The sequence below is a fragment of the Rhyacophila brunnea genome, unplaced genomic scaffold, assembly GCF_057557595.1.
Source record: "Rhyacophila brunnea isolate RB1 unplaced genomic scaffold, BYU_Rbru_1.0 scaffold_3, whole genome shotgun sequence".
Lineage (NCBI taxonomy): Eukaryota > Metazoa > Arthropoda > Insecta > Trichoptera > Rhyacophilidae > Rhyacophila > Rhyacophila brunnea.
The window spans coordinates 38643058-38656350 of NW_028232965.1; the positions used below are offsets into that span (position 1 = coordinate 38643058).

Consider the following 13293-nt stretch of genomic DNA (forward strand, 5'->3'; position numbering starts at 1 on the left):
TGATTTGAAAACGATAAAATCGCATCAGTCAATTGCTTTGTTTTGTGTATGTCGTTAGTTGAAAATAAAATGACAAAAAAAAGAAATTTGGTGTTTTAGGAAAAGCTTGAGAAGCACTGGTCTATACACGTAACACGAACTAACATATACGTAGGCACTAAATAAATTTCTCTCTCTCCGCATCTGATGAAAGCATCTGGTTACTACAATATTGGCGATAAAAAAACATGTTAAGCGTCAGAATATGAATGAACACTTTGAGGTAACCTGTCATTTATAACACGTTGTTTATTCGCTCGTTACGCAGACGTGTGTCGAATCACATAGCAAAAACCTCACCATCAAAACGCGCGTTTCCCGCCGAGTTTTCGCACGCCCGTTCCAAATTCGAAGTACATTCCGCCATCTTCTGTCGTAAATTATTATTAGGTTGGTACTATCGGACGAAAAATAAATAAGAAAAGAGTCATTAGTCACAGTGTGACAGATCGTATAAACTTTTGCCTGTTATATTTTTTTTTCATTTTCGATAGAGATTTATTTGTTTATAAATGGAAACAAGATTTATATTGTCACATTATTGGGCCGGATTCAGGCGATGCTATGATTCGCGCGAATATCAGAGCGTCACTGTTCTGGCAGAAGACACTAATTCGAAAAAATTACATATTGAGTTAGTTATACCAAAATGTTCCTTATTTCAAACTTTACCGCCTGGGAACCCTCTTAATAAATAAACAGTCTTTATTTTAAAGTCATCCTTGTTACGATTACTTAATAAACTCACATGATAAACCATTTCAAAGATTTTAATAACTTCAAAGTCAAATTACTCAAAACTAGTATTCTCCAGTTAGTGTGCTCTGCCAGAACAGAGACGAGAGGAGAGTATTGACCGACCTGAGATCGTCAATATATATATAAGCATATAAAAATGAATGTTTGTTTGTCTGTCCCGTATGCATTCCTATACCATTCATCTGATTGCAATAAAACTTTGGTGAGTTGTTGTGTGCACACCCACGGAGGTTTCTGAATTTGAAGAACCTATTCTTCTTCATTCTATCTTCTTTTATTCGTATGGTTCCTATAATACCATTCATCCGATTGCGATGAAGCTTTCGTCAGTTATTGTGCGCACACCCGCGAAGGTTTCTGAAATAATACAACCATATTATTCGTCTTCTTCTTCTTCATTCTATCTTCTTATTTTCGTATGGTTCCTATACCATGCTCTGCATCCACAGCATCTAGTGCAGCGGTTCTCACGTGAAATTTAACTGTGGCCGCACAATTGACATTGACAGCTCTATGGAAACGTCTGGTGGCTGCACCAAATTTCACTAGTGTTGCGATTGAAAAAAAAATTATTTTATTTTCTAAAAAATGGATCATTTTATTTATAGACAAGTCCACTTAATAAAAGACATTTGAACATTTTAGTAAATACCTATTTACTTAAAAATAGTGCAAATGGAAATTCCTCAATACTCCTTTTTTCCAATGCGAGCCGCATGGCTGCTTCTAAGTTTACATCTGTCAATTGGCTTAGATATTTGTTTTTTTATGAAGTGTAGTACACTGAATAATCTTTCACAGTATACAGTAGTAGGAAAAATTGACCATATTAAAAAAGCAAAAGTTGCCAATTCTTTTAATTGACTTGATTCTTGGTCTACGTGTAACTTCGAACAAATTTTTTTAACCGTGGTGTTATTAAAATGGTTTTTAAGTACCTACTCAGACATGACTCATTTCCAATAACGCATATTTAACGTTAGCCCAGTTAATTAAATTGAATACTGAAAATGATGTTGGTGGCCGCAGCAAAATCCTCTGTCGGCCGCATGCGGCCACCAGGGCCGCACATGAGAACCATTGAATTCTAGTGTACGCCATTGGTATTCAAATACTAAATAGTCAGTGACGTCCCGTGGGGGTAGGCAGATTGAGCGTCGCTTGGGGGCGGCAGTTACCCAAAGGGCGGCAAATCGAGGAGAATCACTAGGTATATACAGAAATAGCTACCTAGACTTGGTACTAACGGAAATATCTTTCCATTACAAAATTCAGCTCACTGGTTGGAAACGAAATGTATTAATTAGGTACTATAAATTTTTTTAAAGGATTTTCTTGTCGGGTTCGCGATGTCTAGATTATACGTCACGTTATTGGTGAACAGCAATGACACATGCATACCTAATTTAAAATGTATCCAAATATGTTTGCCAGTCACTCACGAGTTTTGGAAGTTGTCAAGTGTATTTTTAAATGTAACTATCTGAAACCATAGACTCGCAATATTGTCTATTGAAGCAGAGATGGCATATAATATATGTAATAATGTATTTAATGGTATATAATATATTGTTAGTGTATCCATAAAACACATTTCTTAGATATTGGAGTCATGAAAGGATGATAATATAAAGTACTGCATAAAAAAATGTGGCGGCATTTTGGCACTGCTTAGGGGCGGCATTCTGTCTAGGGACGTCACTGCAAATAGTTCTGCATTTCCTTGGCTACATGGCCAGAAGAAATAATGATATATGAAGATACTTATAAGCATAAGAGAGTCAATTTTGAATAAGGTTTTCCTCCTACTCGATGGTCTGACCAGGTAAAGGATGCTCCTGGCCTCACGATACCTTCAACCCATATTGAGTGTAATACAGAGATCGCCAACTCCATCTGATCTTAACAGTTATATTTCCATATTATACTTATTTTTCTTCTTTCACCCTGTCACGACCCAGCGTTGGGACAAAGGGCAAGTACAAGTTCGCGCTACTTCCTTCGGCCCATCGCCGACTCTCGCGCCTCCCGTCATGCAGGACCTGCAGCGCGTAGATCGCTTTTGTAGCACCGCTGCAGGAGGCTGGGCCACAAGAGTGCGAAGTGTCGCATACTTTGACTACATCCGGAACACATGTCCCAGCCACGTAAAGCGTCTCTTCGTGTTTACCTCAATCACCGAAGGCTGCTGTGTCCTCGTGAACTCGGGTGTTTGTAACGCGGTCGTACCAATGTACCCCTAAGATTCGGTGGAGACATCGATTCTCAAAACCCGAAAGCCGAGACATTTTAAGCTTATATAACACATACAACTATTATCATTATCATATGAAAAAGTATTGAGCGCTCCGGTTCGTAAAAGAAGTGACCCACTCGATTATATTATTCTTTCATAATTCTTGTTATTAGTAACTATTTGCAATACTATTCATAATTATGTTACAGCATTTTAGAATTTTACTGTACCTAATATTAAGGCATATTACTGTTATGTTTTAATATCTACTATTATTTTTTTCATAATAAGCAAATAAATAAATAACAATGTTTTTTAACCTACGGCATTTTAGATAACAAGTCATAACATTATCATGTTATGGAATGTTGTGATAAATAAATTCAGTGTATGTTTACAATATTATAATATCGTACTCGTGTAACTACTAGAAATGTAAATAAATTTTTCAAAATAAAACGATATATTTATTATAGTATGTATAATAGTCAGTGGCGTAACTAGTTATGTACAACGGATACGATACACGAGTAACAACTAGTCTCAGGGGGTACCGTTGAGCCCTATAATACTCGAGAGCAGACCTATACTTTTAGGGTTCACCTTTTATTCGTTATAATAATATTATATATTATAAAAAATGCCAGTCTTAAATTATTTCAATTGTGAAACATTTTGTTTAATTTATATTAATAATACTAACACTCGAGACTAGAGGTGGAAAAACTGGTCGATTTTGAAGACAAAGTATACTTATTACCAGTAAAAAAAAAATACTTAGTATCGAAACTTGTTTCCATTCCCAATTCCAAATTCCCATTTATTATAAAATTTTGAACACATTTTAAATTTATGAGTTGATTTTCTGTTAGGTTACAATATTCTTGTTAACAAAAATGAATAACAGTGATTTTTTTTTAAATTTTAAACATGTTTTGAGCGGTCATATAACAAGCCTAAGCCTGTGCGTCATCTCACCACTGTGCTGCGACACAAAATTTATGAACTATTATTCATATATTCGAACGCAATAGACTAATAAATTAAAATATACCTATATTCAAGTACCTAAATTCATATCTCGATCGCGCGTATTTAATGTCAATACTGTTGAAAGTCTACCAACAGGCGAGTGCACAGAACAGCGACTCGGGATGGTATCATCACAAGTTTTTTTAAATAAGTTTATTGGGTCACACATACTGAGTATGGGTAGTTTCATCCGAAACTTGAGTACACAAACTGGTGACAGTATCTCCAACTCACCTCTACTCGAGACTATCAACAGTGTTGCTAACGGTCGTTGACAAAGACATGTCAGACGGGGTACGAAAACAAGATATTTGCCAGGAAAAAACGCTAGGTTTTGAGAAAATAAAATTTCAATACCTTTTTTGCCTATCTAAATAAAATCATACGAAATTTTTCCAGAAACCCATTTCAAAATTGATCAAAAATAATTATTTAATGTAACAACGTGCTGTAAGTAATAATTAGGTAATAAATACCAGAGAGTGGAATCCTCGATAATAGTCAATCCGATACCACATACAGAAGCACACATTAAATTATATTATCGTATACCATTATACCACTATAACGCCAAGAATATTCCTATTGTTTCAATGTGTTGTTTTATTTCTCAAGTACCGACCTACCTACCTTAATTAATTATCTGAACAAATAAACTAAATACCTAACTTATTTTAATCACATTTAAAGCTGTGGAATGCATCAAAAACGCTAATAAAAACGCCATAAGCTGGATGATTTCTTTCAAGCTAAACTCAAGAAAAACGCTAAGTTGGCAACGCTGACTATCATACTACGAAAATTCATTAAATAAGACATACTGATTATACTAATAATAAAACTCGAGTGTCTGTATGTTCGTGTGGTCGGTTCGGGTAAATTTCAACACTACAGGACCAATATTGATCAAATTTCGATAACATATATAATATAATATTGATATCAATGTCTACTTATTAGATTTCTATATCGATTCAACGCATTTCCGTTTGCGAAAATAGAAGCCCGCGCTCACAAATCGAACAATTAAACATGTAATTATTGTTTATATCTTTCCGAAAGCCGTGTAGCTTAGCCATGAAGTCACCATGGCCGGTAAAGAACTGGCTAACCCAGTATGTTGGTCTTGATTATTGTTTTCATCTCTAAAGCCTGTAGGGCGTCTCTTGACAGATGCAAACCATTTCGATTACCATGCTATCTTGTAGACTAAGGTACTCACAGTCGGCTTGTAACCAACATCCTCAGACTCGGCGGAGGTTAAAGTTCCCACCACCACCCGTCATATATGCACAGCCGTGGATATGCACGGCCGCTTTCCATGACGCTTTAAACGTGTCTGTAAGAAGTGATTTTAAGTGCTCATTCCATCCCGAGACGGAGCCGCACCAGACTGATGCTGCAACCATGCACCGTAGTGCTTAAAGAAGAAAGTTAAGAAAGGTCAGATAGACGCCCTCGATGGTAATGTTAAACCCTCTCGAGAGATGTATGATTTATTCTCGTACTTAGACGTTCAGGTCAAGGGGCAGCATTGTTACCAGGACAGGAACCGCGTCTGATGACGTCGTCCTGTAGGCTTTCGTGAACAAGATCAGCGAGAGTCGGTGTCCACTAATTAAAGCGTCACTTACTCTAGATAATGATTATATTCTAGGATGCAACACGCATCCCATAAATATTGCACCATATGCGACCTTACGATCCGTAGCACGAATTCCTCGATTTTCTCCCGCTATTCTGGTCATCTTTTGATAGGCTATGTTATTCTTCGATGCAATAAAATACGCACCAAGGTACTTAATTTCTTCAGAGAGACGAACCTACCATGGTTTGATTTATATGAAAAAAAAAATGTGATTTTACCGAGGCTTTGACTGCGACTCGCTGTCGTATCGCCTATTCTCTACTAGAAAGGGGATCCGTCGATCAGGTCCTCACTCCTATTCTGTTAAATAACTTTACAATTTTGCCTAGCTCTTTCATCTTACCCACCGTCAGGACATCCTTCAATTCGTCGACATTCTCATAGATATCCGCAATTCGCAGCTGTACTCTGTGAAGTTCATATTTAGGGCATTGTAGTGCTATATGTACAATGTCCTCTAAAACATGACATTCATCGCAGAGTTGCGATTCGCTTCTTACCATGAGGACATCAAATCTTTTGCCCATTGTGTGCCCTGTACTTAGACTCAGTATTAACTTAAGCACATTCCTCGTCAAAGGAGACTCTACAAACCAGGGCACTTCTCGTGGTGATGGTAGAATAGACTTACTCCATTTCCCCTTTTCTAATGATGCCCTATGGTGAAAATCTATCCACATACTTTGGCCCATTTTCTTTATAGCCTCATTCCAGTCCAGGTTTTCTGGTAACCACTGATATGGTACCCCTGAATGGCAAACTTCCTTTGCCAGATCATCCGCCCTTTCATATAAGAAAATTGTGAGTGCCATTCAGCGAATACTAATCATGGAATTTCCCTTCAGAAGGAAAACTTCAGTTTTCGGTCACAAAAAAAAATCTCGACTTTGATTCTAAGCGGAATTTTTGTTGTTGCGAAAAAAAGTTGGTCGGATGGAAAAAAAGGACTCCCGAAACTCTCTTCGTGAGGCGCGGCCTAGATTCATACTGGATTGTAAAGCCAAATGAAAAATACTTTTATCACACCACGTTATCTATTTCCAAGCAGGTTTAAAAAAATCTTTGAAATAGATCTATTGAAAACATTCGATTCCAAACCCATCACTTATTTCAGTACGAACGTTTCTTAATTTAACCATGAAAAAATGTAGGCACATTTTCGTTTTTCAAAAAATATTATCAACATTTTATACGATGATGCTTTTTCATATGGCTACAAACTTATGGTTATAAACTACAAATCAATATTTATGGCGAATTTTATTGCCTTTGGTTCCCCGTTACGGGAAAGAAATTACAGAATAAAATTTCGAAACTTCCCTCGACACCTGATTCGCATATTTTATTGAAAATTTAAAATTTTTCCTACCAAAATCTCTTTTACTTATCTTACTTATATATGATTTATCAGTTAGCTAAGTTATATACCACAGTTTTTTCTCAATATACTAATTATTACAAAACACTTTTGAAAGTTAATTAATTAACAACTGATCAATCTAAATATAATATTAAATATTTTCATACTTTGGTTTCCATTCTCGTCAATAACCAGTTTTTTGCTACTTATCACGTTCTTTAGCCAAGCATGATTATCCTCTACCGACACGCGTATTCAATCATCTATATTCTATATCGACATCTATCATACCGCACGCTTTTGTCTGCCTCTGTATCCGATGATTTCATTTGTGGTCGTTTTTAACTATGCCCAACATGCATTATGCAATGTCACATTGAAATACTTTTTTTATTCTCTCTTAAGGTTCACGTTTCACATACAACTACCTAAATATTATTTAATAATTTTATCAAATATACTTACACAATATTATGTTGTTATAGTAACATATATCCGCAGTAAATAATAATTTTGTCGATTACAGTATTGCCAACCGTATTATAATTATAATATTTTTACTATAATTTCGGCCAGCGTCTGAAAAATACTATTAATTTTAGAGATTAAATATAGGAGTAAAGTTGCTCGAGAGTTCTTAAAAAAAAGCTTACCACCCTGAGTTGAAACAGAATTACTTATTTTTTTCGGTAAGAAATTTTGTCGTAGGTACTATCCAAAAAAAAAGCTCTCATTAATCACTTTGGGTATAATTTTTAGAAAATATAAGAAAAATATTAGCCATTCAATTAGTACTATATTTTTTGCCAAAGTACTATATTTTTTTTGTCCGCGTACTATAATTTGGTGACAAAAATATGGCAACACTGGTCGATAGTAAAAGTCACTCGTAATCGAACAGTTGATAAAAGCAGACGTTGTCTATCTGCAAGGATGTAAAGGCTTACAAAATTCATTTCATTATATTATGAAATTAAAAATATTTATTATATACAACCAACTTAAAAATATGAGTTCCATATTTTAATAAAAAATATATGCACATCCAAAATTAAAGTTAGTATTTGGGTGTAGTAACTTAAAAAGTAACGTACAACTACAATGCCTCATCTACTAAAAATATCAGAATTATGTTTCTATATATAATCTGTACTTATATCTATTTGTATATGGTATGATCAATCTTAACATACTTTCCAGATAGACCAGGATTATTCAAGTTTGAGGATCAGTCTCAAAGACCCACCCAGTTTATCATTTTGTCTCTGCTTGAAATTTGGTACGCATCTTACGAACTCCAAAATTTAATTGAACCAGATATTTGAATATAGATTTAAAGTCGAAAACTATACTATGTTGTATACACCACCTACTTCCGGAAGGGTGTTATCCACTCTAAACAATGCTTGATTTCAAAAAAGTGTCAGAGGACAACATGGCCTATATCAGTGATCGCCAAACGGTCGCTCGCGAGCTACCGGTAGCTCGAGTAGGATTATTTATTATATTTATAAATTTGCCTCTCCATTTTATTATTGGACTACTAAATAAAAAATTTCCGAACTAAGTTCATCAGAAATGAAATTGATCAAAAGAAATAGACTCACAAATGTTCATTTTGATAATCGCATTCGGGTGGAAGTGACAAGGTACTCACCGAGAATTGAAAACACTGTAGAAGAAAGTGAATGCCATTCTTTTCACTAATTATTTTAACGTTTACTCAAACTTATTTCAAGATATTATTTTTCAATTATTATTTTGTAATTAATAAATAATAAAATTAAAGTACGCATTTTATGTTTTATTGGAAGTCCGATGTCCTAATTTATGTTAAGTAATATAATAAGAGGTCATCCATGGACTGAAACCGTATGCGGCTTAGATCCGTGTGCTATACTAAACTTGATGATTTTTGTTCATGAAAATATATTTTCACTAAATTTGTAAGTGTAAGTGTATGGTATAAACGGATACGATCAGATGATTATAATATGCTTTGTGAAAATATATGTCCATGAACAGAAAAGATAAGCTTAGTATGGCACACGGTTCGAAACCGCATATGGTTTCAGTTCATGGATGGCCTATAATAATTATGTATGGTACGATAAAGGACAATGATAAAAAATATAAAGATGGAATATAATAATATGTAAGTAGCTCACCAGACAATATTAATTTCTGAAAGTAGCTCACATCTTGAGCTTGGTGACCACTGGCCTTATATCATATTATTGTTTATGTTTTTATTTTAATATTTTTAATGCTGTGCGTATAACATATTTCTTAAAGTAGTAATGTCTTAATCCATTAATTATATTTTCAAAAATGTCTTTATGAATGAACATTTTTTTATTACGTATTATTAATCTTTTTTAGTATAAGAGTAAGACAAGTATAAATCTTTCATTCTTATTTTAATTAAAATTTTCTCGATCCTCGTTTGCGGTGTCAATGGTGGAACCCGTTTCAAACAAGGATTCAGTAGCAAGTTTAACATGATACTATTTTGCTTCGTTTATGATTTACATAAATCCACTATGACGAAGAATGGAATCACTCTGTGGAAGGAATTCGCTTGTTTTTACGCAAAGAGACAATTAAGCTACCAGTCCTTTCTTGTTGAAAAAAAGTTAAATGATAATCTTAATTGTTCTAATGGTATAAAAGCCTTTTAGTTTTTAATGAAACGTTTCAGGGGCCATTACGACAAAAATATGAATGGACATAATAAAAATAGATTAGAAGATATCATGCTGGACTACACAAGTTTAATAACCCTATTAAATAAATTAACGCTAAAACCATTAATAATAATATACAAGTTGGATCGTATTATATCAGTGATAGATAATTTTAATTTATTACTGCAAATAGTTGAAAGAAAGCTTCTGACAGAGATATTTTGAACCAATAATGCATATGGAATGTAGCGCTTGGTTCACGGAAAATTTATCATACGAGTAATTGGGTTAGAAACAAACACGGCAGTTTTCATTTTTGTAAAATGTTGACGAATCATTAAAAATATATTATCATATCTTTCGTATATGTATATATAGCTTGGTTCTAATCGGTTTAAAAGAAACCAACGGCAAACATATTTAAAAATAGCCGATATACTGGATTATTTGTTAGGTTAAGTTTGGTTTTTATTTTTTAATTAATGAATTTTCCCAAAATCGGCTATGAAAGTTCGCGCGGTTCCTGCCTGGCTTCCCGTAAACCTTTTTTAAATATTGTGTGTATACTAAAAATGCAATAATATATAAAATGCTATACCTATTGTTTAGAAATTATATCTGTAAAAAAAATAAGACAATTTTATTAACTAGCCAACATTTTTCAAAAAAGGAAACTGCCATTTTGTATCTAGTGGCCTCAATTATTGATCGTCTACGACTCTACGAAAAAAAATCGTCCGTTGGCTGACGTAGCAGGTGATTGCTACTCAATTGAGTACCTAAGATATCAAATAAGTGTATAAATCCAGTTACATGATAATGCAGTACCCAGTATCAGGTATCTGGAAGAGATATTTTAAATACAAATGGGCACTTAGGGGTAGGTTTTTCAATTTTTATGGTAAGTACTGTTCGGTTATCAGGAATACAGCGGAAAACACATTTTGAAAATACCCGATATACTGGATTATTTGTTAGTTTGGGTTAGTTTAGGTTAGGTTGGGTTGGGTTAGGTTAGGTTAGGTTAGGTTAGGTTAGGTCAGGTTAGGTTAGGTTAGGTTAACCAAACAAATAATCCAGTTTATCGGCTATTTTCAAAATGTGTTTTCCGCTGTATTCCTGATAACCGAACAGTACCTTTTTTTATTACATAATATATTTTTCTCTGCTTATTATGATTATTGCCTATTATATTAATCCTCTAATAAACACAAGCTTTCTGAAAACATATTCTAGGTGTATATAAGAAATCAGACAATTAAAAGTTTCTTTGCCAAGTGATATCTTTACCAGTGTGTACGATTATGATCTCAGAATAAATTAAATCAAGATTCAAGACTTCATTTTAATTTTTGTATAATAATATAAAATATGACGTAAACAATGACAATAATATTTATATTTAAAATTGTTTGTTTATTGTAACATTATAATATTGCAATGGAATGATATTATTTCTAAAAACTTTACTGTAATCAGTATTATTAATGTGTAATACATTGACAGTTATCTCCTTTAGTTTACGTTATGTTATCAGTTAAAATGGCTACTTATTTGCAAATAAATAATGTAATATCACATTTAACATGTAACTGTACAAATTGATAAGAAAATTAATTCACATTCAGGTGATAACAATATACAAGCATAAAAAAAACTGTTGGATTCTGTGACAAGTCTCTGAGGTCATAAATCATTTTTCAACTTCGTAATACTCACTGAACACTTCACAATTACGATTACAAATTTTAAGTAAACTTATAGCCTATCGTGCTGATCGACAGCCGCACATTTTTATTAGCCTTTTATAGATTTTGTATGCTTGTTACGTGCATCTCACGAAAACACATATGAGAAATTACCATTGATCAATTTGTATAGAATCAGCTGTACCTAGTCGGTACTCACAATAGTTAACACAAAGAGAAATATCGAATTCTTTAAATGTGTATATTAAAATTTTAATATGAATCATTGAATAATAACAATCTAGATGATGATAATTAAAAATATCAAATCCCTCTCTGTTCTGGTATTGGCCAATCAAGCTGATATTGTAATAATAAACAAAACTACAAAAAACACCCGTGATTATGGACGTACTGATAGTCATTAAAAAAGCGGTCTTCCTAAATACATGTAACATCACAATAATTCATGGCATAATACGTACTTGGCAACAACCCGTACTTATTGTGAAAAAATATGACAAAAATAATTAATAATAATAAATTATTTGTTGGCTCGGTAAGTATACAATTGTTTGAATTGAACACAAAAGCCTACCTTTAGATGGTTCAATGCTGCGAATCGTCTCTCCGCTAGCGATGTTTTCAAACGTGTACTTCTCATACAGCTCGATCATGTGCAGCGGCAACTTGGGAGCGATTTTGGCCTTCTCCGATTTTAATTTGCCAGACGCGCCGCGTTCTAAATCATCATCGTGAGTGGCAACTTTGGACAAGTCCCTGTCGCCCAGTGGCAGGTCCAACTTCAGAATTTGCTGCAGAGTCTCCCTCAGAACTTCCCCTTGAGTTTCGTTATACTTTTTAACTTCGGAGGCCTCGCAAATTGGCGGGAAGAATACAATGTTCATCAACGAAAACACCATCAAAAAACGATTCATTTTGAACGACTATATTCCGCCAAAATACACAAATGTTTTTTTTTAATTATTCTCAAAATAATTATAATTATAACACTATATTATTAAGAACACTTCAATAATGCAAATATAAATATTACATTGTCACAAAAACTTTATTCCTATGTTCAAGTATTCCCAATAGTAATTTTATATCCCCATACCCATTCGTTAATATTTGTATATAGTAACTTTTTTTTGATAATAGAATCCTTTTTTTCAAAAAAGGAATTCCTTAAAAACAACACGATTGTAATGACAACACGAATTTTGCTAGCGAGAAGTGGCGTGAATGAAGAGACGTGCACACTCTATGAGTAGCAGAGCGCAACTAACTTCAGACACGGGAATCCTGATTCGTATAACGAATTTTCTCCCGTAGGCCTAAAAGTAGGTTCTATGTATGAATATAGCCGTTGATTGAAGCATCCTGCTTTTATGTAAGTATTTTTCCCCGAAAACTTTTCACTGATTTGTACATTATAATATTGAGTAAAAACCAGATAAATAGTAAGTGTAGAATGTATATAGATGGTTTAATGAATAAAACACCATACGATCATAAATACTGTACGGGCAATAAGGTACTCAAAATATTATTTCTCTATATAGGTATGTACATAACAGAATGTACAGAGGTTATTATTTTTACAATGCGACAGAATAAATTTTAATGATAATTTACATTTTTTTAGTATTATTTTGCTCACTCACTGCTTGATGGAAAAATATATTAATTATGTTAAATTCTAATGGATTTAAGTTTTGTACTATTCCATTTGAGTCGTTTTTTGCGACCCGGGTTTCGTCTTTCGGCATCTTCAGGCGCCGTGTACACTCAACAAATGCAAACACACACTGACGTCAGTGTTGAGTGTACATAGTGCC

The 13293-nt window shown here is 33.8% G+C and overlaps 1 protein-coding gene across 2 annotated transcripts in view; it reads right to left on the reverse strand.

Moving 5' to 3' along the window:
• Window positions 1–12738, reverse strand: part of LOC147068326 (uncharacterized) — a 322385-nt gene extending 309647 nt beyond the window's left edge. For both annotated transcript variants that reach the window (XM_085952712.1, XM_085952711.1), the window contains exon 1: window positions 12048–12738. In XM_085952712.1, coding sequence (XP_085808838.1) covers window positions 12048–12387 — 340 coding nt within the window. In that variant the 5' untranslated portion in view covers window positions 12388–12738. The remainder of the gene's footprint in view (window positions 1–12047) is intronic.
• Between the last annotated feature and the right edge of the window lie 555 nt (window positions 12739–13293).